Genomic DNA, 26933 nt, shown 5'->3' with positions numbered 1-26933 from the left:
GCAGCGGTCATGGTAGCTCTCATGCACTGGGCTGGGCCCTGACCTCCCCAGATTCTGTCAGGGCTGCTACCTCCTCCTGCACCGTGATGCCCGCCCAAGCATGGACAGGTTATGGATACTTGAACCCACGACGGGCCCAGCAGCTGAGAGGGGCACACCAGCTTTAATCAGTGTCAATAAACTCTTCAGGGCTTCCAAAAAAAAAAAAAAAAGCCCCACGCTGGGTATAGAGATTACTTAAAAATAATGTCTAAAAAGATAGGTGTCTAAAGATAAAATCATTAGGAAGAGAGACTGCAGCCAAGAAAGCAGAAAGTACACCTCACCCAAAAAGATATACAGATGGCAAATAAGCATACAAAAAGGTGCTACACATCACCTGTCATTGGGGAGATGCCAGTTAAAACAATGAGATACCACCACACACCTATTACAATGGCCGAAATTTGAGACACTGACAACCTCAAATGCCAGTGAGGATGTAGAGCAACAGGAACTATCACTTGCTGCTGGTGGGAATGTAAAATGGTTAGAGCCTCTATGGAAGCCCATTTGGAAGTTCCTTATAAAAAAGAAACACACGTTTGCCATACAATTCAGTAATCATGCCTCTTGGTATTTACCCAAAGATCATGAAAACTTTGTCCACCCAAACCCTGCACATGAATGTTTATAGCAGCTTTATTCGTAATTGACAAATCTTGGGAGCAACCAAGATGCACTTCAGTAGTGAATGGATAAATTGTTCAGCACTTAAAAAAAGAGAGAGAGAAAGACTTATCCCCAAGAGAGAGAGAAAGACCTATCAAGCCATAAAGTATAAAGAAGACATGAAGAACCTTAACTGCATATTGCTAAGTGAAAGAAGCCTATCTGAAAAGGCTGCATATGGTATGATTTCAACTGTCCAACTGTATGACATTCTGGAAAAGACAAAATTATGGAGACAATTAAAAGGTCAGCTCTGGGACGGGGGTGTAACATAAATGGGCAGAGAACAGAGAATTTCTAGCACAGTGAAAATACTCTGTATAATACAATAATGATGGATATAATCATTATGCATTTATCCTAACCCATAGAATGTATAATACAAAGAGTGAACCCTAAGGTAAACTATGGACTTTGGGTTATTAGATGTGTCAACATAAGTTCATCCTTGGTAAAAAAGAAAAAAAAAAGTCCCACTCTGGTGGGTGATACAGTTAATGGGGCAGGCTGTGCCTGTCGGGGAGCAGAAGGTATGTGGGAAATCGCTGCACCTTCCTATCAATTTTGTTGACCCAAAACTGCTCTAAAATGTTTTAAATTTAAACTAAAAATTAAAAGTATTTTTTAATTAAAAAAGAAAGAAAATATACAGTAACCTCACAGAGGCCCTTAATGCCCATGCAAACTCTAGTTAAAGTGGAGGGTGCCTGGCCTCCCATGCTTGTCGCCTTACTGGGCAAGATTGTGGAGTTGGCGCATCAGCAACAAGGCTCTGAGGCCATTAGCTCAAATAATTTTCCTCACTCACCAAGAAGGCTTTTAATCCTTCAGCTCCTATCAGTTTACTTAGAGAGGGAGAATGCCCTGGTCCTACTGAAATGAACACACAGATCATCTGGAGTTACACTTCTCTCTGGAAATAGCAAAATCTGGATTAAAAGTTAAACTGTTTCTTTAAAGTCATAGATCTCCAAGTCTTTGTTTTTGTGTTTTAACAAGATCACCCCTAACAGATTTGTATAAGGCAGAACAAACAGCTGCTTCAAGGGATCCTGCATGCCTGGTAATAGGTGCCTCCTGCAGCCATCGACCCAACCCCCCTTGTTTACATTCTCCCTTTAGGTAAACCTGTCCAGTCCCATGGCTTTAAGTGCTGTCTATATAAACAAGACTCTCAAATTTATGCATCTAGCCCTGACTTCTCTCCCTGAGACTTATATATCCACTTTGTCTATTTGATATCTATTTTTGTTGATCTTGATCTCCAATCTAATGTGTTCAGTATAGAGTTTCACATTTGCCTTCCCAATCTTGCTCCACCCACTGTTTCCCCTTCTCAGTGAAGAGCATCACCGTTCTTGTCAGTGCTTAGGCCCAAAACCTAGGAGTCATCCTTTATCTCTTTCCCTCACCCTCTAAGTCCATCCAATCCAGCAGCAAGTCCTACAGTTGTACCTACAAAATACATACTAAATTTGTACAACTTCCCCCAACTGCATGCTATCCATCCATCCACTCTCCCCTGCACTCCGTCTCCACCTTAGACTAAGCCACCAACATCTCTCAGTGGGCTTAGCGGCCCAACTGGTCTGCCAGCTTCAGCTCCAAGCTACCCCAGCCTCCTACACCATGATCCATTCTTTACTCTGCAGCCAGAATGGTCTTTTAAAACGAAATTACATCACGCTTTTCTGTTTAAACTCTCCAGTGATTTCCTCAGGAACTTAGAATAAAATTCAGACTCTTCACCATAATGGAAAATAGCCTTCCTGCCAGGCTCCTGACCACCCATCTACCCTCTCTCCTGCTACTGCTCCTTTTCTCTATGCTGCAGCCTCCTTTCTGTTGGGGTGCACTTAAGCTCTTTTACAAACCTCAGATCACAGCCATCAATATTTGCCCCCTGGGACCTGGGCCATGCTTCCACCATGGCACTGGCTCCTCCCACTCAGATTACCTCATGGGAACCGCCTTTCCTGACCACACAGCATTGCCCCACAAGCCTTCCCCTTTACTTTCTCCATTTTGTTTTCTTCATGGCACATAAAACTGGTATTTTCTTATTAACTTGTATATTCTCTCAGTCCAGTAGTAGGTAAGCCATGAGAACAGGGATCTTGTCTGCCTTGTGAATTGTATCCCTGGTGCCTGAACAGCATCTGGCAATGATAGGCACTCAATAACCACTGGCTGGATTTGATTTAGGTTCAAGAGCTGCCTTAGCCCTGGCCATGCAGGAAGAGCATCCTCTTGGACACCTTCATGCCTCCAAAGGCAGGCAAAGCAGGTAAACCTGGAGACTTCAGTTAAACCAGAAGCTAGATGGACTTTCAAGTCAGGAGTTTCTCCTTGTATCTACAATATTATAAAAGTTGCTGCCAGGCCTATGGCTTTGCCTGCCTGCCCTTCAGAGACCAGGATATCAGCTGTCCCGAGATCACCCAGGTGGCCACAACAGATGCCCCTCCTTTCCCCCAATGGTGTTTTGTTGGGTTTTTCTATGAAAGTATTACCCATGCACGAAGAAAAACTGACAACTTCAGAGAAGTATGACAAAGCAAGAGAAGAATCGTTCATCAAAAAAAAAAAAAAAAAAATCATTCATGATCATACTTTCAGCATAATGGGATAGTTTCCTAGTCTCTTTTCAATGCATGTTTTTCAGATAACCTGTAAATAGCTTCCTAACCTTTTCTCATTATGTTTGCATTTATTGTCATTGGAAATTGTTCCATAAATAGAATTAAATAGCTAAATAACATTTCACTGTCTGGATAATTTACTGAACCAATTCTCTTTTAGACATTTTTTTTTTATTCCATTCTAACATGGCTGTGGACATTTATCTCCAAATATAAATACTTTTTATATTTTAAAAATTTTCCCCAGAATAGGGGCACCCAGTGGCTCAGTTGGTTAAGCATCCACCTCTTGATTTTGGCTCAGGTCATGATCTCAGGGTTGTGACATCAAGCCACATGTCAGGCTCCACACTTAGCATGGAGTCTGCTTAAGATCGTCTCTCTCCCTCTGCTCGTCCCTCCTGCTTGTGCTCCCTCTTTGTCTCTCACTCTCTCGCTCTCAAAAAAGAAAAAAAAAAATCCCCAGAATCAACACCCATCTTTACATGGCTTTGATACAGTTCCAAATAAAACCAGGGAGAGCCAGATGAAAACCTTTAGAAAGCATAAGCATTGGAAAAACTATCAAAATCTTGCCATGCAATTGAGAATGAAAACAATACCAATTATATCACACCCCATATTTCCCTTTATAGTATTATCACAAATATGAAAAAATACATGATTGTTAACCAGTGGTCTCTCCTGCTAAACTCTAAGTCCCATGAATGCAGGGACCTTTTCCATCTTATTCACAGTAATGGGTATATATTAAGTGCTCAATATTACAGGATGGATGGATAAGTAATCAATACACCAATGAGAATTTGAGAGACAGAGAAGAGAAAAACTGTTAAATACCAATCGTCCAAATTGGTATGAGTAATTGGTAGCACCAACTTACCTCCCATACCCACTTCACGTCTGGCAGTAGAACTCACACCCATGTCAGTTCCATTTATTCTTCATACAAACTTTATTCATACAGTTTTATTTTTAAATCATTTACACATATTCATACAAAGAAAAATAAATTTCAGGATGGAACCTTGGGATCATGGTAATTTAAAAAAAAAAAATCTCTCTGATCATTAGCTACTGAAGACAAGGCAAGAGGCTTAGCGGTCATTTCTGGGGGTTAGTGTATCTCCCCATGCAGGGGACAGTTGAGAAGAATCAAAGCTGCTCCCTCAATCTTCACTTGTAGAGGAGACATGGGGGAAGGGGGTTTTTCAATGCTTTCCCCTACAAACATTTCAAGAAGTACAAGAGGCATATGGTAACACTGAACTGCTTCTTCACTAGGAATTTGGCAAGACTGTCATTTCTGAACTAACCTTCTAAAAGAGCTAGCTCAATTCCTACTCGCAGGCCTTTCTAAAAGGAGAGCTTGCTGTGCTCACCACACCCTTCAGCTCTCTGCTCTGTCCTCCCACCAAAGGCCCCAAACAGAGCTCTTCATCTGATCCCATGTGGTCCTTTCTAGGTTCATTCCACAAATAAGCCATCCTCTTACCCCCCAAACATTCTCTGTACAAATGCCACCAGCAACTCCTGAGGACGTCTCAGTGATGCTTACAGCATTACTGCATGCCAGAGAATCTGAACCACAGCCAGGAGAGGTCTAGGAGCAACAGAACTATGAGCACCCCTATGAAAACTCAGCTCTGCTGAGCCAAAGCAACACTTCAATCAATAGGCCAACTCCTGACACCCCATCCCAGGTATGGTCATCACAGAGGTGCACAGCAGAAGAACCTGCTGCACCCAACTGCCCAAGAAAGCTGTACGATTATCAGTTCCCATTAAGTGGGGGAAAGGACAGACATTACAAATGTAGTAGACCCTATCAGAAATGGCAGCTGATGACAAAAGTTACCCTATATCTTTGGGTCCTACCCAAAAAAGCAGCACCAAGAAAGGGCAGGCATGATGAGCAGAGAGATCTGTAGCTGGATGTACAACCCTTGAATTACCAAGGGACTCAGAGACAATACAGCTCAGTTTCCTACAGTCATGTAGGAAGAACACAGACTCCCCCCCCTACGTTGAGGCAGCTCCTGAGAGGCCACACTGCTTGTGGTCATCAGCCCACCCCCTTGGTAGGCCCATTTGGGGAGAGGGAGTCACATCTAGAGCAGGGACCCCTCCAAGCAGACACTCACAAGGCAGCCCGTCCCACTGTCACTGGGGCAGGCCAAACATAGCTAGGAGGGTCGGCAAATCCCGGGCATCAGCTGCTCCATAGGCATCACTCTGGCCTAACATAGACAATGCCAAACGCAGAGTGCTCCAGATATTCTCCGACATGGCGCCCCCTTCTCCCCTAGGGCCCCGGCTTTTCCTTTGCATGTTCAGGGCCTCCAAAAAGTGTTCCACGGCCTCCCTATAGGAAAGAAGAATGAGAGCTGGTGAGCAAAACATTACTGGAGGGAGGCAGGTCAGCTGGCATGGAGAGAAAGCTGGGGCTGGTTAGCCAACTAGAGGATCAGAGAATGAGGAGGCAGGGTCAAAGGCAGGAAGAAAGAGTTCACTCAATTCTTTAATAGATGCTCTCACCGGTGAGCTCCAAGGTTGATGCAGCTGATGCCCAGGTTATAGCGGGACCGTATATAGCCAGGCTGTAGCTCTAGGGCCCGACGGTATGCAGCTACTGCTTCTTCACTCTGGTTTCCGTTGGCCAGGGTGGCCCCTAGCTTATTCCACAGCAAATAGTCCTGGAAGAGGGATGGAGAAGGATTAGAGACAAGAGCAAGGCTCAGATCCAATTCTGCCCATTCCTCCTCAGGTCACCATTTTGTTTAGCTAGTCCATGTGACTACCCCTTCCCTTCTCCTCCATAGTTCATTGAGTGACACAGTGTAACTGCTCTTATCTCATGTAGACTCCCGGACATCCAGATGACCCTGTACTCCCAGCCACCTTTGCCCAATTCTCCCAAGGCAATCAGTATATGGAACGAAAGCTCCCATGATTCTGAAAGTCCCAACAAATGATTCTTCGATAAGATGTAGTCATGTCTATCCTATTCCTCCCCAGAGGCTCACATTGGGTCGAACACTGAGGGCAGCTGTGAAACAGTCTACTGCCTTATCATACTCCCCGCTCAGGTTGAAAAGGACTCCCAAGCCACACTGCACATCAGGGTCAATGGATGTAGGGTCTAGGCGCACAGCAGCCAGGAAGAGCTCTTTCACTTCAAGAAATAGGGAGCTGGATAAGTAGGGAAAAAAAAAACAAAAAAAAACACAAAAAAAGGTGGATGGATGTGTCTATATTCCTACCCTTCCAAAATAATTCCTTAGTCACTCATATCCCCAAGATTCATCAATCAATCAATCATCCTCCTACTCTCAAATTCTACTTTAGAAACATTTTTTTGCTTCATTCCAGCATGGCACCGTAGAATGTAGACCTCCTTCAAGTATTTCCTGGGTTTCCCATACCACTCTTAGACCCGTGACTCTCGATTCATTCAAGCTTCCAAAATCAAGGCCCCTCCTCCCACTGGGACTCAGGTTACCATCTGTCATCCCAGGAATCCTTCACTCACTCTGACAACAGAGACCCAAGGATGCGCTTGCTGGGGCCCTGTCCTGGCCCCCCAGCCCCTTCTTCACCACGCACGACCAGATGGGCATAGGCCGGTGTGTAGCGCAGCCAGTCTCGCAGGGTTTCACAGGCCTGTCGCTGCAGGGACTCATTGGTGAAGCTCACAGCCAGTGCCATCAGTGCTGTCCGGTTATCTGGCTTTAGCTCCAGACACCTATTTGGACAGAGGTGGGCAGAGCTGGTATACAGAGTGACACTGGAATGTAGTAATGGAATGCAGTCATGACGGCCTCACCTGCCAACTCCCTCATATTAAGATACAGAGGAATCCTGTACATGATGAGTTATTGAAAAGAACAAATAGATATGAGAAGAGGAATGCTTTAGCAGCCAAGGAACCGGTGAGAGTCCCACATATAAAATTAAAAACTGATGAAAAAATGGAACCAGATATCTCCAATTCACTCTAAACCTTACATTTTCACCATAAGAAAACACTTGTTAGTGATCAGAAAGAAGACAAGGATATGGATCTGGAATCTTATCATTCTAAAGGCTATTTGTAGAGTTCTAGAACCACCTCATTCCCCCTCTTAATGTACTCACTTCCGCAGGGCACTGATGGCTAATAGTTCTTGTTCATTCTCTGCCTGGGTGGTACCCAGATACTGCCAAGCCTAGGGAGAAGGTGACAGATTCCATTACTCCTATATTCACCTTTCCATCCTCCCGTCCTCTGGCTTCCCCCATTCACCATCTCATTCTTAATCTCCTCCACCCCAGACCATCACCCAGGCCCTCATCCATCTGTACTACTCTGTGGGGCTTCTTCAAAACTGATGGAAGTAGTCTCTAACATGAAGTCAGAATAATGAGTCACTCACTTCCATGTGCTTAGGATCCTGTTGTACAGCCGCCTCAAAAAGCAGCACAGCATTTGGCAGGTCCCCCTCCTGAAGTCTCCGGAGTCCTTCCTCAAAAGGCTGGGGGTGGTCACGCAGGGGGTTCTCCTCCTCAAACTGGTACCCCTAGAGGGAAAGAAAGCCAAGTGAAAACCTAAGAAAGCCAAGTGAAAACCTATCTAAGAAAGCCAAATGAAAACCTAAGAAAGAGGGACCAAAAAGGTGCTGACAAATTTTCCATCCTAGAAAGGAGATCATCTAAGCCTACAATAAAACCATTCAGCATCATGCTCATGCTTCTACCTCCTGTTCAAAGCTAAGCAAGTCTACAAACTCTGATCCATCCTGGGAATAAGTTAATTTTAGGAAGTCCTTAAAGGCCTGTATTTCCACATCCTTGATTCTCACCACTGGACAGAACACATTTCTTACAGGATCCACGTATACTAATGATATAGGCTCTCCTTAGCTATTCAAAGGGCATTTCTTGTTTTCCTGCAACAGTGTGAAAATGAATAATAGAAATGGAATTTGTGGGATCCCTGGGTGGCACAGCGGTTTAGTGCCTGTCTTTGGCCCAGGGCGCGATCCTGGAGACCCGGGATCGAATCCCACGTCGGGCTCCCGGTGCATGGAGCCTGCTTCTCCCTCTGCCTGTGTCTCTGCCTCTCTCTCTCTATCATAAATAAATAAAAATTTTTTTAAAAAATGGAATTTGTAGTCAGAGGCCATACCACTCAAATGCCTAGCTCATAGAATTATTGTGTACATTGACTGGATAACACTGTGTGCTCAAACCCTTTGAAAATTTTAGTTGTTCCCTGATTTCATTTTTAAATGTTACTAATATTAATCTGTATCTGATAGTAAATCAAAGATCCCAAATGCCTAATGGCAGAAAATGCTTCAGAAAGACACTTTTCGTCTAGCTGAGGATTTCTCAGTTAAGGAAAGAATTACAATGCTGCGTGCAAAGCTTCATCTACTGGTATTTCATGTTAGACAAGGAGGTAATAAGATAAAATGGGTCACTAGTAAGACTCATGACTTGGTACAAGCAAATAAAATGTTCCTTTTTGGGGAGTAAATAGTTACCATCACAGAACAATATACCAGGATGAAAACAAGATGCAAAATACCAGGCAGAACCCATCTAAATGTAGCTAAGGACACATAAGAATGAAACCATACATAATAAAGACCTGAGCAAGGCCTTTTTCACTATTACTGTGGAATTGTTAAAGAACTGGAAACACTTAAATCTTACCAGCTAAGTTCTAAACCATGATAAGTCAGACACAAATTATTTGTGACAAACAAAAATAATTACAATGGAAATCTTCTAAGAAGCAAGAAATATTATAGGAAATGGATTAGAAATAAATGTACTAAAAGTATATTCATCGGGATGCCTGGGTGGCTCAGCAGTTGAGCGTCTGCCTTTGGCTCAGGGCATGATCTCAGGGTCCAAGATCAAGTCCCACATCGGTCTCCTGCAGAGAGCCAGCTTCTCCCTCTGCCTGTGTCTCTGCCTCTCTCTCTCTCTCTCTCTCTCTCTCTCTCCCTCTCTGTCTCTCATGAATAAATACATAAAATCTTTTTAAAAAGAAAGTACATTTATGTTGAGAACAAGTAATGTTCTTGGGATATCTCTGTACAATATGAAAACTTAGAAGGTTGAAAATGACCTTACACCAGGAATCAGCAAGCCTTTTCTGAAAAGGGCCAGATAATAAATATTTTGTCACAACCAATCAACTCCACCGTTGGGGATAGAAAGGAGCCACAGACAGGTAAGCACACAAACATGACTATGTTCCAATAAAACTTTACTTATGGACACTGAAACTTGAATTTTATGTAATTTGCACATTTCACAAAATACTATTTTTCATTTATTTCAACCACTTAAAAATGTTCAAAAAACTATCCGCTCACAGGCTAGGCAAAAATAGGTGGCAAGCCAGACTTACTTGCAGGCTATAGTTTGCTGACACCACCTCCCCCCCAGACTATCAGTTTCCACAAAATAAATCCCTCCACATTCAACCTCAACTACTGTCTATCATCGATCTGTGTTTTAAGCCACCCTACAGAAAACAGAGATCACTGTCACCTATAACACAATTTCCTAAAAAAATTAATTTCTGCCTCAAATCTATTGAGAGCAGAAAATGAGAATATTCACCCAAGTCTTATATTCAAAAAGCATAAAATATTTTTTATAAAAGAAGTATTATCCTCAAAAGACACTATAACAAGTCAATGCCATCAGGTTGCAATCACAAGGGCTCTCTAAGTGCCCTCTCATCCATGTTGTCTAGCCTCCTTGAAGTTTTATCAATTGCTGACCAGAGAGGAATTTTTCACAATTAGAGTATTTGCAGAAATGGGAAAAAAAATATGTTGGAGGAAGCTTCACCAGACCAAAGAACTTGCCCGGAGGAAGCTTCAACAGTCACATGAGCTTATGACTGTTGTTGCAACCTAAAAAGTCAAGTCTGAGCCAGTCATTAAGTCTGATTCACTGTCTGGTCTACTTTGAAATCTCACAGGATCACACTGCAAAAAGAGGATCACTATTAAGAGTCTGTCCCATCGGGATCCCTGAGTGGCTCAAAAGTTTAGTACCTGCCTTTGGCCCAGGGCGTGATCCTGGAGTCCCACTTCGGGCTCCCTGTGTGGAGCCTGCTTCTCTCTCTGCCTTTGTCTCTGCCCCCCACCCTCTCTCTCTGTGTCACTCATGAATAAATAAATAAAATCTTTAAAAATAAAAAAAAAGTAAGTCTGTCCCATCACAGAAACTTCTCCTTTATCCTAAAGGATATAACATCTGCTTGAGATAGACATGTTATCTTGAAAATTTAAGGACCATCCAGTAAAAAATAGTATTTTCAGAGATCCATGAATTTATATGACAGAGTCAGATTCAGATTTAAAAACAAAAAGAGCACTATTGACAAATAATTCAGTAATAGCATAAAGCCAGATAAAATCTGAATTTTTCATTATTAGTAACGAAGTATAGCACATTTCTGTGGAACATTAATGCAAATGTTCCTCATCCTAAATCTGCAATATCTCAATGAATTAATTATATCAAATAGGGTTTAAGAATCTAAAAACATTATTTTTAAGTTTTGAATTAAAACTTTATTCAGGGATCCCTGGGTGGCGCAGCGGTTTGGCGCCTGCCTTTGGCCCAGGGCGCGATCCTGGAGACCCGGGATCGAATCCCACATCAGGCTCCCGGTGCATGGAGCCTGCTTCTCCCTCCGCCTGTGTCTCTGCCTCTCTCTCTCTCTCTCTGTGACTATCATAAATAAATTTAAAAAAAAAAAAAAAAAAAACTTTATTCAAAAAACATTTTATTCCACCTAACAAGTCATTAACACGAGAGTAAAAAATGCTACTCATACAACATCAGTACTACATCTATGTTTATCAAAAGCATAGAAATTTTTATCTCAAATTTATAATTTGCCATTTGTAAGTTGATGGAACCTATGCAACTATCAAACTGCTAAAACAAATTAATAAATGTATTATCTTCAGGTATTTCCTTCAGTTCTTCCTCCTCAGAATTCTATAGAAGAAACTCTTATTGTGGCAAAATGTAGTGAAGGGTCCAAGACGGAAGCTGTTTTCTATTACTTAACAGTATAGCTCATAAAAAATCAGACTGCAACAGTAAACAAAATCTTATTTTTCCCTGTACTAAGTTTTTCATTGGCTTTCAAATGCTAGCCTTACTTTTTTTTAAAGATTCTTTTTCTTCTTATTTGAGAGGGAAAGAGTACAAGTGAGAGAGAAAGAGAGAGGGAACACACACATATAAGCAGAGGGAAGGGGGAGTGGAGGGGAGGTCCTGGAGCACTCAGTCCCAGGACCCTGGGATCAAGACCTGAGCCAGAAGGCAGATGCTTAACTGACTGAGCCACCTAGGGGTAAAAATGTTCTCAATCAACCTTCAAAGCAGAGCTCCTTCACTGTGCTCTGAATGCATCATAGGCAAATCTCTGCACAGGTATTATGTCATTGTCTTAGTGTTGACAAGGATGGTCTATTATTATTAATCTTTATGTCCTAAGAATAAAGCATAACTTCAATTACTAGGGAAGAGTATGACAGGGAATGATTCAGACTTCCTTTCACAGGAAGGGGCTCAAGGAAGTAATTACTTGAAAGTAAGTACTTCCCAAATTCAGGATTAGAAAAGAAACAACAAAAAACAAAACAAGGGGGAGGAGGGGCAAGATGGCGGAAGAGTAGGGTCCCCAAATCACCTGTCCCCAACAAATTACCTAGATAACCTTCAAATCATCCTGAAAATCTACGAATTCGGCCTGAGATTTAAAGAGAGAACAGCTGGAATGCTGCAGTGAGAAGAGTTCGCACTTCTATCAAGGTAGGAAGATGGGGGAAAAGAAATAAAGAAACAAAAGGCCTCCAAGGGGGAGGGGCCCCGTGAGGAGCCGGGCTGAGGCCGGGGCGAGTGTCCCCAGGACAGGAGAGCCCCGTCCCGTTCCGTCCGGAGAAGCAGGAGCTGCACCAACCTTCCCCACGGAAAGGCGCCCGCAGGGAGTTAGAGCAGGACCCAGGAGGGCAGGGATGCCCTCAGGCTCCCTGGGACACTAACAGGCACCTGCGGCGCGCAGAAGAGTGCCACAAGCTCCCTAAGGGCTGCAGCCGGCACGGCGGGACCCGGAGCAGCTCGGAGGGGCGGCTCCGCGGAGGGGGCTGCGCAGCTCCGGGAGCAGCTGGGCGGCGGTGGCTCGGGCAGAGGAAGAGGCTTCGCGCGGAGGGGGCGGCGCGGCTGGGGGAGCAGCTTGGAGGGACTCGGGCGGCGGCTCCGCAGAGGGAGAGCGAATCCAACAGCGCAGGCCCCGGAGCACAGGGCGCCGGGACACAGCCCAGGATGCGGCCTCCCCCGAGACAGGCAGAGGCCGGGAGGGCCCAGGACCGCAAGGACGCTCCTGCCTGGAGCTGAGCAGATCAGCGGCCCCGCCCCAGAGCCCCCAGGCCCTGCAGACGGAGAGCCCCGGAGCTACTGCGGGAGCTGACTCCAGGTTTCCAGAGTTTCCCCCCACCACTGTGGCTGTTCCTCCTGGGGCCTCAGGGGTGAACAACCCCCACTGAGCCCTGCACCAGGCAGGGAGCAGAGCAGCTCCCCCAAGTGCTAACACCTGAAAATCAGCACAGCAGGCCCCTCCCCCCATAAGACCAGCGAGACGGACCAGTTCCAGAGGAAGTCAAGGGGCTTAAAGTACACAGAATCAGAAGATACTCCCCCGTGTTTTTTGTTTTTGTTTTGTTTTGTGTTTTTTTTCTTTCTTTTTGATTTCTGATTGCTTCCCCCACCCCACCCCCCTTTTTTTCTTTCTTTTTCTTTCTCTTTTTCTTCTCTTTTTTCCTTTTTTTCTTCTTTCTCTTTTTTCTTTTTCTTTTTCTCTTTTCTTTCCTTCTCTCTCTTTTTCTCCTTTTCCCAATACAACTTGTTTTTGGCCACTCTGCACTGAGCAAAATGACTAGAAGGAAAACCTGACCTCAAAAAAAAAGAATCAGAAACAGTCCTCTCTCCCACAGAGTTACAAAATCTGGATTACAATTCAATGTCAGAAAGCCAATTCAGAAGCACTATTATACAGCTACTGGTGGCTCTAGAAAAAAACATAAAGGACTCAAGAGACTTCATGACTGCAGAATTTAGATCCAATCAGGCAGAAATTAAAAATCAATTAAATGAGATGCAATCCAAGCTAGAAGTCCTAACGACGAGGCTTGACGAGGTGGAAGAACGAGTGAGTGACATAGAAGACAAGTTGATGGCAAAGAGGGAAACTGAGGAAAAAAGAGACAGGCAATTAAAAGACCATGAGGATAGATTAAAGGAAATAAATGACAGCCTGAGGAAGAAAAACCTACGTTTAATTGGGGTTCCCGAGGGCGCCGAAAGGGACAGAGGGCCAGAATATGTATTTGAACAAATCCTAGCTGAAAACTTTCCGAATCTGGGAAGGGAAACAGGCATTCAGATCCAGGAAATAGAGAGATTCCCCCCTAAAATCAATAAAAACCGCTCAACACCTCGACATTTAATAGTGAAGCTTGCAAATTCCAAAGATAAGGAGAAGATCCTTAAAGCAGCAAGAGAAAAAAAGTCCCTGACTTTTATGGGGAGGAATATTAGGGTAACAGCAGACCTCTCCACAGAGACCTAGCAGGCCAGAAAGGGCTGGCAGGATATATTCAGGGTCCTAAATGAGAAGAACATGCAACCAAGAATACTCTATCCAGCAAGGCTCTCATTCAAAATGGAAGGAGAGATAAAGAGCTTCCAAGACAGGCAGGAACTGAAAGAATATGTGACCTCCAAACCAGCTCTGCAAGAAATTTTAAGGGGGACTCTTAAAATTCCCCTTTAAGAAGAAGTTCAGTGGAACAATCCACAAAAACAAGGACTGAATAGATATCATGATGACACTAAACTCATATCTGTCAATAGTCACTCTGAACATGAACGGGCTTAATGACCCCATCAAAAGGCTCAGGGTTTCAGACTGGATAAAAAAGCAGGACCCATCTATTTGCTGTCTACAAGAGACTCATTTTAGACAGAAGGACACCTACAACCTGAAAATAAAAGGTTGGAGAACCATTTACCATTCAAATGGTCCTCAAAAGAAAGCAGGGGTAGCCATCCTCATATCAGATAAATTAAAATTTACCCCGAAGACTATAGTGAGAGATGAAGAGGGACACTATCTCATACTCAAAGGATCTATCCAACAAGAGGACTTAACAATCCTCAATATATATGCCCTGAATGTGGGAGCTGCCAAATATTTAAACCAATTAATAACCAAACTGAAGAAATACTTTGATAATAATACACTTATACTTGGTGACTTCAATCTAGCTCTTTCTACACTAGATAGGTCTTCTAAGCACAACATCTCCAAAGAAACGAGAGCTTTAAATGATACACTGGACCAGATGGATTTCACAGATATCTACAGAACTTTACATCCAAACTCAAATGAATACACATTCTTCTCAAGTGCACATGGAACTTTCTCCAGAATAGACCACATACTGGGTCACAAATCGGGTCTGAACCAATACCAAAAGATCGGGATAGTCCCCTGTATATTCTCAGACCATAATGCCTTGAAATTAGAACTTAATCACAACAAGAAGTTTGGAAGGACCACAAACACGTGGAGGTTAAGGACCATCCTGCTAAAAGATGAAAGGGTCAACCAGGAAATTAAGGAAGAATTAAAAAGATTCATGGAAACTAATGAGAATGAAGATACAACCATTCAAAATCTTTGGGATGCAGCAAAAGCAGTCCTGAGGGGGAAATACATCGCAATACAAGCATCCATTCAAAAACTGGAAAGAGCTCAAATACAAAAGCTCACCTTACACATAAAGGAACTAGAGAAAAAGCAGCAAATGGACCCCACCCCCAGCAGAAGAAGACAGTTAATTAAAAAACAAAACAAGGAAAGCCTACAATCTGAAAACCGAGTTTTTTGTTTTTGATTTTTTTTTTTTTTTTTTAGATGTTAGAGATAGAGATGATAGAGAGAGAGAGAGAGAGGGAGAGACACGGGCAGAGGGAGAAGCAGGCTCCATGCCAGGAGCCTGACGCGGCACTCGATCCTGAAACTCCAGGATCACGCCCTGGGCCAAAGGCAGGCGCTAAACCACTGAGCCACCCAGGGATCCCCTGAGAACCAAGTTCTTACCTTATCGTAGGAAGCAGATGTGAGGTCATCATAGTCAGAAAGCCAGGGGTGAGCCTCAGCATCCCGTTTCGCCATCTCCTCCAACTCTGCCTGCAACTTGTCCCAGAAATCGACATCAGACTGTAAGGAAGGGAAGGCAGGTAGAAAAAGGAGATCCATCACAAGTACCCCACCCTACCCTCAGCACCATTAGGATGGATTCCCTAAGGCAGTAATTCTTAAATTTCAATGCATCCAAGAACCTCTGAAGAGCTTTTTTAAATGCAGATTCCTAGATCCTATCCCCAGAGTCTAATTCCACAGTGTGAAGCAATGCCCTGGGATTTGCATTTTTGATAGTTACCCACCCTGCTCCAAGAAGTTCTGACACAGAGGGTCCAGGAACACTATGGCATACAATGTTCATCATCTGTGATGTTAAAACACCAACTCTCCAATGGAATGTGTTCCTTTGAAGTGTCTGCTCCTATACTATCTGCTCTCACCTCTATAGCTGACTTGGCTCGTTCAAACTCCATATCAAGGGCAGCTGTGTTTACTGGTCTTGTGAACTGGTCAACCCAGGCCTCTGATGTACCCTGTGACAAAGAAGGATGGTCATACCACCACCAACGTTCTACTGACTGAACACCCACTGAAGACCAGCAACTTGGACACTTCTGAGAACATTCTCAGGATCTCTTTCCCACCCACTTAAGACCTAGATACTACTAAGACAAGCTGGCAATAAGATCCCTTCCCCATCTGGGACCATTGAACACTGAACCCAAGGCATGGGGCACCAGGCGGCTCTGAATTGGGACTGGAAAGTGACAATGTCCTACCTGCTGCTGTATAAACTCTGCTGCCCACTGTTCTGCCTGAGCTCGGCCCGACCCTGCACCGGACTCCAGGGACACCTGCCCCTCGCCAATCTGCCGCACGAATTTCAGGAACTGGGGCATAGAGACACACATAGGCCACTTGGAAGAGGACTCCCAGGTGTGCACTCTCAACCATGCCCAAAAGAAGCCTGAACTTACCCCTCCCCCTGTCCATCTCTAGCTGTAGACAAGATTTGCTAAAGACCCTGAAAAATGTCAAAAGCAAAAAGAAAGGGATTTCTGACTTTAAAGATTTGAGAAGACACAGAAAAGCAAAAGGGTTAGTATCTAAGGAAATGAGGGGAAAAAATGCTGGAGGGAAGAGACAGGATCCTAAGTCTCTGTTCTCCAGAAGCTAGACTCCTGACTTCCAAGACCAGCTCTGCTAAGCAAAGCAGCAGTGCGATGTGTCTCACCTCAGAGTTAGCCAATTTGGGGTCATCCACCTTGGCCACAAAGTCACTGGCTGTGTGCTGCAGATCCTCCTCGGGATGATATTCATCATACCTGGAACATGTGAAGACAAACTAGTTCCACACACTAATCTGCCACCACCTTCCCCATGCTATTCCCTACTCCCAGCCCATGGCAATTACAGTTCTGAGGGGAAGTGGAGGGGAGAAGGGTGGTGACACTATTCTCTTGTGAGGACCTACAAATTCCAATTTACATTTAAAAAGGACACTTTGGACAGAAGTGGCAAAGTGTACTAGTAGTCGCTAATGTAGCTAGTGCTACATTCTTTTCTCCTTTCCATTCCCAAATACATTTGTAGAGAGAAAGAATACAGTAGCAGCCTCCAAAGTAAAGAGGGAATAGGGTAATGCCTTTTGCACAAAGCAAAGTTACAAACTTCTGGTTAGGACACTTAGGATCTTGACTTGATTATATTTGAGACGTAAATTTCTAGGGGTAATAATACAAGTGGGAACCTTAACATAGAAAATGAGGGGACTGCATGTGGGTTTGAGAATGTGAATGGAGAGTGGTGAGGGAAGCTGGGAAAACTCTCTAGTACTCCTTTCGCAGGGATCCATCCAGGAAGAAGTAGCTGAATGGACTCACCAGCGATCAGTGGCAGCTGTTCCCTCAGGCTCTCCTAGCCACAGCTTCTCCTCTGACTGTTCCAGATATTCCTCCGCCCAGCGGGCAGGGGACACAGACAAAGGATCTACAAGGAGCAGAGGGAGAGAAATCACACAGGGCTAAGTGAGGGATCAGAGAAAAGGAGAGTACTACACATACTCAACTGACCCTCTACCCAAGCCAAAGCAGATGAGATCCTACTAAATCCCTCAGAGACTCCTGATCAAACCAAAACACTACTGAATTCTCAATATGCAGCCCACTCCCAAGGGGCCTGGGGTGGAAGTTTACAGAGTTAGAAATAAGAGAACAAATGAGGAGACTCAGGAAAGGAGTACAGACCAACCCTTTTGCATGAAGTGCCAGAGTATTCTCAGTAAGAAATTGCAGGCACTTAGGGCCTCGACCTTCCTCCAAGGTCTTACAGGCAACTGTAAGGAGCTAAGGGAGCACAGAAGAGACTCTGCTCCTTAACCAAACCTCTGGTCCGTTCTCCATCAACAGACTTCACCCTCTCCCAAGAAAACAAGCCTCATATTTCATCTTAATATAACTACCTAGAGAATCTGAGAAGCAGAATGCTGGGCTAGAATTTAAAAATACATTGGTCCACTCCTCCCATTGGATGCCTGTTCCATTTTTTTTAATTGAGATGTAACATGCAAAGATGAAAGTACATACAGTGTACCAAATGTAAGTATGCTGCTTTATTAACTCCTACACATGAATACACTCAGATCATCACCCAGATCAAGGCACAGAAGGTTTATAGCTCTCTCACAGGCTCCCTGAGACTGCCCCTCCCCCAGGAAGAGCCACTAGTCTGACTTGTCACTTCTGATTCATTTTGAGAGCTATGTTTTTTTGTTTTTATTTTCATGACAGACACATAGAGACAGAGGCAGAGACACAGGCAGAGGGAGAAGCAGGCTCCCTAGAGGGGGCCCAATGTGGGACTCCATCTCAGGACCCCAGGATCATGACCTAAGCCAAAGGCAGAGCCATCGCTGAGCCACCCAGGTGTCCCAAGAGCTATGTTTTGTTTTGTTTTTTTTCAATTTACTTATTTATGATAGTCACAGAGAGAGAGAGAGAGGCAGAGACACAGGCAGAGGAAGAAGCAGGCTCCATGCACCGGGAGCCCGGTGTGGGATTCGATCCCAGGTCTCCAGGATCGCGCCCTGGGCCAAAGGCAGGCGCCAAACCGCTGCGCCACCCAGGGATCCCGAGAGCTACGTTTTTAAGTGTAATTCTAGAAATTGTCTCAGAAGCTCTAGTGACAAGGAGTGCCACTGCAACATTATAATAAACATACCAATGTGATAGATCAAATGAGGGCACTGAACTCTTCTTTCTCAACCCCCAGAACTTTGTCCTGTATTATTCTGGGGCCAGGAAGAAAAACTAAACTAAAACAAAAGCATTACGACATTATTCAAAGAGGCACTAGAAAATGAGTAAATACAGAAAAGGCAAGAGCCTGCAGTATGCTTTCCTTCTGCTCAGCATCCATACCTTTCCACATCAACACTGAAATGGTCATCTTATCTTTGTTCTCAGTTTAAAGCTCTGTCATTACTTTTAACACTGAGAAGGCAGATTCATGGCCTCAGTATTACATATGTATTAAACATGTAACAGTATGAAATGTGTAACAGAGTTATCTGTTCTATTTAACTGAGACTTTTGTGAACAATTTTAACAAAATAATCTGAACATCTGAAAAAGTAAAGTCAAAACCTGAAAAACAAAAAACAAAAAAGGATCCAGACTCTCAAAATACACCTAATTATAAATAAATATGTTGATGATTTTTATCATACAATCTTTTAATTTCAAGGCCTCTCAACTTTTTTATCCAGATTCCCTCACTAGTTCTTACAGGCAACATTTCTCTTTCCTTTGCCCCAACTAGACTGTTGGCTCAAGAGTGGAGACCTAATAAGGAGATACTTAATACTTAAGTAGACTTTACAATGCCTCCCGGTCCCTTTGTCCTATTCTGTTGAAAACTAGCCACCCTTCCTCCTTACTCTCCACTCACTCCTTACTCTCAACTAGAGGATTTTGCAGAAGCCTATTCTGGCCACAAGTGCTCCTCAAATTATAGAGAATACTGTTTATGTGAAGTGCTCCTTTCAAGGACAAGAAGCAACAGAAAAAACAAAAAGCATTTGGGCTTTAAGAGAAACATGAGGCAGGTTAGAAAAAAGTCCCAGAGACATGAAAAGTCATCCTCAAATAGCCATAATTTGGTATTTGACCATATTAGCCATAAGACTCAGAATCTTCGGGCATTGGGAACCTGCTCCAACAAAGGAGTCAAAATGAAATGACCAAAAGAATTCTATTTGGCCTTCACATTATTTTTTGAGAAATTCTTACAGAAAATCAGATCCGCCTGGGTATCTGAGATTGAAGGATTTAAGGCCTACAGAGGGGAAGGGACTATGCCGGGTCATGCAAATTAGTAGAGTTAGAACCAAAAACCTAGATGCCAAATATCCAATTCAGAATGTTCACCTTAGTTTCTCATTGAGTGTTCTTCCACCTAGGCACAACTAGCCCAAGCTCCAAAGTCAAAAACTCAGAACTTCCCACCCTTATCCATAAATGTTTCTGAGTTTGCTAAATTCAGAGGCAAATAATGTAGGTTCTAGATCAGCCTACCAGGCACTCAAATCCTAGCCACTACTTATTCACTGTGCAAGGTACTTAACCTTAAGGTTCCATTTCCTTATCTAAAAAATAGATAACAATAACTATCTCATAGGGATTGTTGTAAAGACCAAGTGAGATGATGTATATGTAAAGCACAAGGTAACATATGCTAGCTATTATTATCACCACTCACAGCAAACCCATAATGAAAGCAGAAAACATCACAATGCGACTGTTACTCCTTTTTCTTCCACAGCCTCTTCCACTGCCATGGGGCGGGGGGGGGGGGGGGGGGGGGGGAGATCTGTTGCACTCATCACCTGCTACTGCTGCCTACCACCTTCCCTGTGAAAGCGCAGGTTTATTTCTCATGATTAGCACAGGAACTCACACACCATGTTAGCTGAGGCTGTCTAAATTCAAAACCCCTTAAAGATGTATCCCATCCCCACAGATGAGTCACAAGATGGAGAATTAGTTGGCCCAGAAGATTTAGGGGCAGGGTTGGGGGTGGATTGCACCACGAAATACAGCAGACTCAAAAATTAGCTTCATGTGGTAATGGAATAATTCTGTAAATGGACTGCGGTGGTAATTACACGAATTTATACACGCAATAAAACTGCATAAAACCAAAACACACACACACAAAGGCATGTAAAACTGGTGCAAGTTAATAAACTCTGTGGATTGTACCAATGGCAATTGCGTGATTTTGATACTGTACACAACTAACAGTTATGCAAAATACTATCACTGGGGAAACCAGAGTGAAAGATACCAGAACTTTCCTCTACATTTTTTGGCAAGTTCCAGTGAAAGTATGATTTCCAAATAAGACATTAAAACCAGAAAAAAATGAACATCAAGATTTCTTTTAAACTTGAATCTTGGGATGCCTGGCTGCTCAGCAGTTGAGCGTCTGCCTTCAACTCAGGGCATGATCCTGGGGTCTGGATCGAGTCCCACCCATGACAGTCTCCCTGCGAGGAGCCCGCTTCTCCCTCTGCCTATGTCTCTGCCTCTCTGTCTCTCATGAATAAATAAATAAAATCTTTAAAAAAAAATTGTCATAAACTTGAGTCTTGAACCTTAACAATAGGGATTTGAAAATAATAAGGATTTAAAGAATACAACCTCCTTTCATCTTGAAGTCTACTTATCCATAAAGCAATACGTAACCTATATCAGCAATATAATAGCCACAAATGTTATGAAGATAACAAAAAATGAATTGCCAGAAAATTAATTTTATTTAGCTTTTTCCCAGGTATCAATTCATTTGTTCAATAAATATTGAAGGTCCACTGCCTACAAAGCAATATACTAGTGAAACTGGCATTTTTATGAAGGCAGACCTCAAATAGCTCAACTTCCCTTTCCAGCTTTCCATCTCCCTGCCTCCATGAAGCAGAAGCAGGCACAGTCCCAAAAGAATGTATAAAACAGAAGAAATCTCCCAAAGAGGACTTAACAAGTCAGGTCCAACAAATTTCCCAAAGTTGTTTTTCACTTACAGGTTAAGGAAGGTTTCACTGGTTGCAAGCAATTCCAGTAATTATAACAAAAATCTCATCAATCGCAATGTTTATAGTAGCAATGACTTTCTTTTCTGAGTTACCAAAATGACAGATACCCCCACATTACAAGAGAAGTCTCTCTAGGATAACAGATAACTTAAGTATGAGGTTTGTATGAAAAGCTTAAGTCTGATGAGGGGGTTTGTTACAACTCAGATTTTCACTTGAGGCAATTCCCCGAAGAAGATTGTCAATGATAGGGTAACAGCTCTAGGTATGGAGTCTAGACTCAGAAAGAGGAGTTTGAATGTTATCTCTGTTACTGAATGACTTTGAACAAAGTATTTAACCTTTCCGAATCTGTTTCCTCATCTATAAAGTGGAGAAGGAATATATACAAGGTAAGTGTAACTGTGAAGACCAAATGAATTGGAGATTATAAAGGGCAAAGTACTATTAATGAAACCAAGAATACCTATTGTTCTACCTTAAACGCCAACGTAAGGGTGGGAAAGGGAGTCATGATTAAAGAGACCAACAGCTTTTATTAAAGACGGATTTTTGTAAGATTTGGGTTTTTTTCCTAAAGACAGAAAGCTCTATTTTTAGAACATAAAAACGATGGAGGGAGAAAACAATTAGGTGTCATTAATGATCTCAGGAATGAAAATAAAAAAAAAAGAGATCTCAGGAATGTTTAAGAACTAGGAAGATGGGAATGCCCTGAGAGTCTAGAATCTTTGTAACTTTCTCCATTTGTATCTTTTATCATTCTGAATTTCTTAAATTGGAAAAAAAAACTAACAAGTGCTTCTCCTTGAAAACAATGAGGAAGAGGAAAGCTAAAAAGAATGCCCTTCCCCATGCCTTTAATCAGACAGGCTTGAGGCAGAAGAATCAACCCCAAGGGATATAATGAGCATGGACACTCTCAAAGATGGAGAACTAGGCTGGGACCCTGAAAAACTTAGGGTGCAGGCCTGGCAGAAGAGTACCGTGGTTCAGCCCACAGGGTCTGGAATCATTCAAACCCAGAGTCAAGTCCCAACTCCACCTCTTACAAAACTGTATCACCTTGGGCAAATCACTTCATCTCAAAGCCTCTTTTCTTATTTACATGCTAAGAATAAAAACAGTAACTACCTCAAGAGTTTTGATGAAGATCGAAGAGATAATACACTGAAACCAATTAATACAAAGCCTAGAATATGATAAGTACACATTAGCTATTGTTATATTTATTACTGTCATCAGGATATGGTCTTTGCCCTCTAAAACCTTATATGTCAGGCCCTTGAAAACAATTCCACTTTCCAAGGCCTCAACTCTGTTTAAGATGCCTAAATGCCGGAATCCTACGGGCTGTGCTTAGTATTTCTTCCTGGGCAATACTGCCATCCATCCAATCTGTGGGTCTTCACCACCAAACTACAGTAATAAAGGTCCAGATAACAAAGGGTTCTCTCTCCTATTCTCTCTTTATATAGAGAGACACAAAGAGATACATATACTCTCCAAAATCTCTTACTGAGTTCCAATTCAGTCCCATTTCATGTAAGTTTCAATAACTCCCTATTATCACCTAAGGGAGATCAGGCTCAGTGCCCTAGAGAAATGAATCAAGAGTCCAGGAAAGTCATAGAAACTGAAGTCAGTCTATATCCTAAGATGAACTGGGGGAACAGAACAGAACTCTGCCCCACTATGAACCACTTTTAGGTTTACCCACGACCATCCTTACCTGTTACTTCAGATATGAATTCTTGGGACCAGTCAGTCTCATTATAATCCTGAGTTACATCCACAGCATCTCCAGCAGCAAGAAACTCCTGGGCCCAGTTCTCAGACAAGGCCAAGTCAGCCACACCAGGAGCTTAAGAGAAAGAAAGAGAAAAAAAGAAGAAATGCATATCATTCTATGCATCATGCCTCAGGAATCCTGAGTGCACATGAAAACACTCTGGCCCTTTTGTCTCCTTCTGCAGCTCAGTTCCTCAATGCCAGCAGCATCCAGATATGGAACCCCCTCGGTCCTACTTGAACGGAAAATGGTGATCTCCCCCCCACCAGACTCTGGACCCACCTCTCTGGGGTGCCTGGCGGAAGTTTGACTGTTCAATCTCCTGCATCTCTGCCAGGAGGTCATCCATCTTGAAGGTCTGAGGGGCACGGGATACAAGTGGTGCATTCTGGTCCTGGAGAAATTCGGCCACCAACTGCCAGAAGAAAGATGATAAAAGAACTCAGCAAGAGACAGGGCCCAGTGAATGAGGGACTATAACATCAAACACAAGGAAAGAGAAACCCAAAAACTACAAATTTGGAAATACTCAAATAATACATTAAAAAAAAAAAAAAAAAAAAAAAAACAAGCAGAAGAAATAAGGCAAATCTCACTTGGTCAGGAAGGCCCAAAGGGTGAAATATAGGTGAGCCGGGTTTAAAGTAAAAACACGATGGGCAAAAGAAAAAGTGCACTGAACAGACCGGCACGTTTACCTCATCTTCAGACGCTACTCCCAAAGGCTTAGAGACCTAAGACAGAAAAGAAAGGGAGGCAATACGGTACAGTGATGAAGTCCACACACACAACCCGGCTCGGCAGAGGTTAAAATGCCTCTAGCATCTAGAGTGACCTTGGGCAAGTCACAGAACTTCCCTGAGCCCCCGCTTCTTCACCTATGACTGCCTTGATCTGTATAAAGATGCACAATGCTTAGCACGGTGTTGAGTAAACACTCATTAGTAGTGGTAACTACCCCTATTTGCAACCCAGCAGAGAAAGCAGTTATCCCAAACTGTCTGTCCATGTGGCCCCTCCATCCGGAGCCACGACTTGAGTTTTCCACCTCAGGAACACTCACCGCCTCAGAGGCCGGGGCTCCTGGGGGCCAAGGGCCAGGCCTCAAGCCCTCCTGCCGAAGGGCCTTGTCCTGGGTGAAATGCCCGGCCAGCTTCATCAGCGGGTTGGCACCCCCGCATTCGGCCTCCACCAGCTCCCGCATTGCCATGGTGACCGCCAGCTCACTGATGGGCAGAGAAGGTTTGGAACTGAGGTCCCGCTGCCAGATCCTCCTCCAACCCACAACTCAGCCCGTGTCAGGGGGAGGCGGGCAGACGTCGGTCCCGGGTTGTGAGCCACTCGCCACCCTCCACCGCTGTGCCTTTCGCTACGGCCCCCACCTCAGCCAGGGATCCGAGACGGGGGCCGGTGCCCTGCTGCCGCCCCCCGCCAAGGCCACGGTGCCCTGCTGCCGCCCCCCGCCAAGGCCACGGCTTTCAGCCCGGGCCTCTCGAGCGGCCTCCACGACTGCGGTCTCAGGCGGCCGGGCCGGTCGGCACCGCCCCCCACACAGGGGCCTGGGCCCCAGGGGGCTGAGGAGGAGGATCCCACAGTCGGGCTGTGCCGGGGCACTGGACGCGCGAAGAAGAGTGGTAGGGCCGCCAGAGCGCAAGCCCACTCCGCCCCAGCCCCGCCGCCCGGCGAGCTCCGCGGGGAGCCATTCCTTGCCCACCACGAGTCACCTGAGCCCCTCCCCCCATTCGGCGGGTCCCGGCCCACCCCTCCCGCGCTCCGGACCACCCATTTCCCCCGCCCCAGACGCAGCTCCAGCCCCGCCCCCGGGCCCCGCGAGGACCAGGCCGGGCCGGAGGAAGACCCGGAACGCGTCCTCGCGCCCCCTCGGGACCCGGCGCTCACCGTCGCGCGCCGCGCCGCACGACCCGCCGGGGCACCTGGTGCGGGCTGAGGGGGGAGGGGAGGGGAGGGGCGGGGCGGGGAGCCAGGGGCGGGGCTCGGGCTTAAAGGGGCCGTGGCGGCCGCGCAGCCTACGCTGCCCTGCGGAAAGCTGTTTGTAGGGGCGGGGCCTTAAGGCTGCGACGCCGCGTGACGGTTGGAGCCGTGAATCTTAAAGGCGAAGAGCGCCTTAAAGGCGAAGTCTTAGAGCGGCGACCCGAGAGCGTTACAAAGGCTGACCCGCACTAGGACTGGTTTGATGGGAAGCTCAAAGAAGGATGGAGCTAGGAGGGGCTGCCTGAGCTCTGGGGGGAAATCCGCGGGACCGTGATCCTGGATTCAGCTGACTCTTACTCTGCGGCACATTGTGACCCAAGGGGATTTCCCTGCCCTTTCTGGGCCTCAGTTTCCCCTCCTATAAAGGGGCTGGCTAGTCTTCCTAAGCTCTGAAGCAGGTAAGAGGAAGGCCCTAACACAGGTGTTGCAGGGGTCAAATCCAAGGCCTTCCTCAGCCTTCTAGTGATGTCCACTTCCAAACTGCCCCAAGTGGGACATCGTCACAGTCTCCTTGGAGACAGAGGCCTGCCCCCAATCCCTCTGCCGCTTCTGCGTGGTGGGGAATATAGCGCTGGATGATGACAAATTCCGGAGACTAAAATAGGATACGACGACGCATCCTGAGTCCTCTCAAGCTGGTAACATACAGGGAAGGTGCACAGTGAATCACTAGTCTCTCCTTCCTCTCTCCCCACTGGTCAAGGTCATTGTGGTGGTCATATTCCCACTGCTCCAGACTGGGAAAGCACAGACATGGTGCAAGAAATGATCACAGGCCTCAGGCCCCACCATCTGCCACAGCCATTGGCTCTGAGGTCAGACTTCAAGGGCATAAACCCTGATACCTGACTCCCAGACCAAGGGAGACCTGGTGCCACCAAGAAGGGCAGAAGCTGCTCAGGGCTGCTGGTAATTGAGCAAGGATGCGTTAGTACCAAGACTGAAGCACTCTCCCAGCCCAGGGTGCAGGAGGGAAGACAGACAGCAGGTGGCGCCGTGGGCCAGGCTTGTTTCCTGATTGTCCCGCACATTTCTAAGGAAATGTGATCCCAGGGGATCAGAGGAGCTTGGTTCTGTAAACTCCTCCCAGGGAAAGTAAAGAAGCTGCTCTGACACGGCAGGAGAACAGAATGACAGGGCAGACCTGAAAATTGTGCAGAATTTCTCCTTTTCTTACCTTTTCACCATCTGCCCCCCCCCCCACTGCCCGTGTACCCTGGAGAACATAAATCCCAGCCCTTGCATGTTCACTGTTCTCAGACTGCCACTGTAAAGAAAATACCTAGTACCTAGTACCTAATAAACTAAACCATGCCAGAGAGGAAGGGATGCTCTCTGTAAAGCATAAAGGATCCCTGAAGAGGGCAATGTCTAACTGAAAGTATATGATATAGTAGAATTTTAGAAAGTCCAGGCAACCAGAAAGAACTTCCCAGTACCATTCAAACCATACCACACACATAGCCA

The 26933-nt window shown here is 44.9% G+C and overlaps 1 protein-coding gene across 7 annotated transcripts; it reads right to left on the bottom strand.

Annotated features, from left to right (window-relative positions):
• Positions 1 to 4289: 4289 nt before the first annotated feature.
• PEX5 (peroxisomal biogenesis factor 5) lies at positions 4290 to 25485 on the bottom strand. Of its 7 annotated transcripts, none has more exons than XM_041736622.1 (17): positions 24922 to 25251; positions 24857 to 24889; positions 24538 to 24700; positions 24173 to 24208; positions 23757 to 23889; positions 23415 to 23546; positions 17472 to 17577; positions 16823 to 16913; positions 16368 to 16478; positions 16029 to 16121; positions 15544 to 15639; positions 7769 to 7912; positions 7491 to 7561; positions 6886 to 7098; positions 6380 to 6545; positions 5892 to 6049; positions 4290 to 5718 (listed from the first exon to the last, which is right to left on the bottom strand). In XM_041736622.1, the coding sequence occupies exons 3-17, from the start codon at positions 24682 to 24684 to the stop codon at positions 5517 to 5519; spliced, it is 1899 nt and encodes a 632-aa protein (XP_041592556.1). In that variant the 5' UTR covers positions 24685 to 24700; positions 24857 to 24889; positions 24922 to 25251; the 3' UTR covers positions 4290 to 5516. The 7 variants fall into 7 exon arrangements, with proteins under 7 accessions (XP_041592556.1, XP_041592553.1, XP_041592555.1 ...); XM_041736619.1 differs by having other exon boundaries at positions 15544 to 15663; positions 24922 to 25249; XM_041736621.1 differs by having other exon boundaries at positions 15544 to 15663; positions 24857 to 24885; positions 24950 to 25249.
• Positions 25486 to 26933: the final 1448 nt, after the last annotated feature.

The sequence above is a fragment of the Vulpes lagopus genome, chromosome 21 (genome assembly GCF_018345385.1).
Source record: "Vulpes lagopus strain Blue_001 chromosome 21, ASM1834538v1, whole genome shotgun sequence".
Classification (NCBI taxonomy): domain Eukaryota; kingdom Metazoa; phylum Chordata; class Mammalia; order Carnivora; family Canidae; genus Vulpes; species Vulpes lagopus.
The sequence above is the reverse complement of the archived record's forward strand: the minus strand, read 5'-3'. Positions and strand labels throughout refer to the sequence as shown.

Bases quoted from the DNA above. Each gene is read 5' to 3' on its own strand.
- PEX5 (XM_041736620.1), bottom strand. From the start codon at position 24,684: ATGGCAATGCGGGAGCTGGTGGAGGCCGAATGCGGGGGTGCCAACCCG. The intron at 16,479-16,822 runs GTGAGACACATC...TCTATGCCCCAG, and splicing joins CCAAATTGGCTAACTCTGAG to TTCCTGAAATTCGTGCGGCA. The intron at 7,913-15,543 runs GTAAGAACTTGG...CTTTCCCTCTAG, and splicing joins CATCTGCTTCCTACGATAAG to GGGTACCAGTTTGAGGAGGA.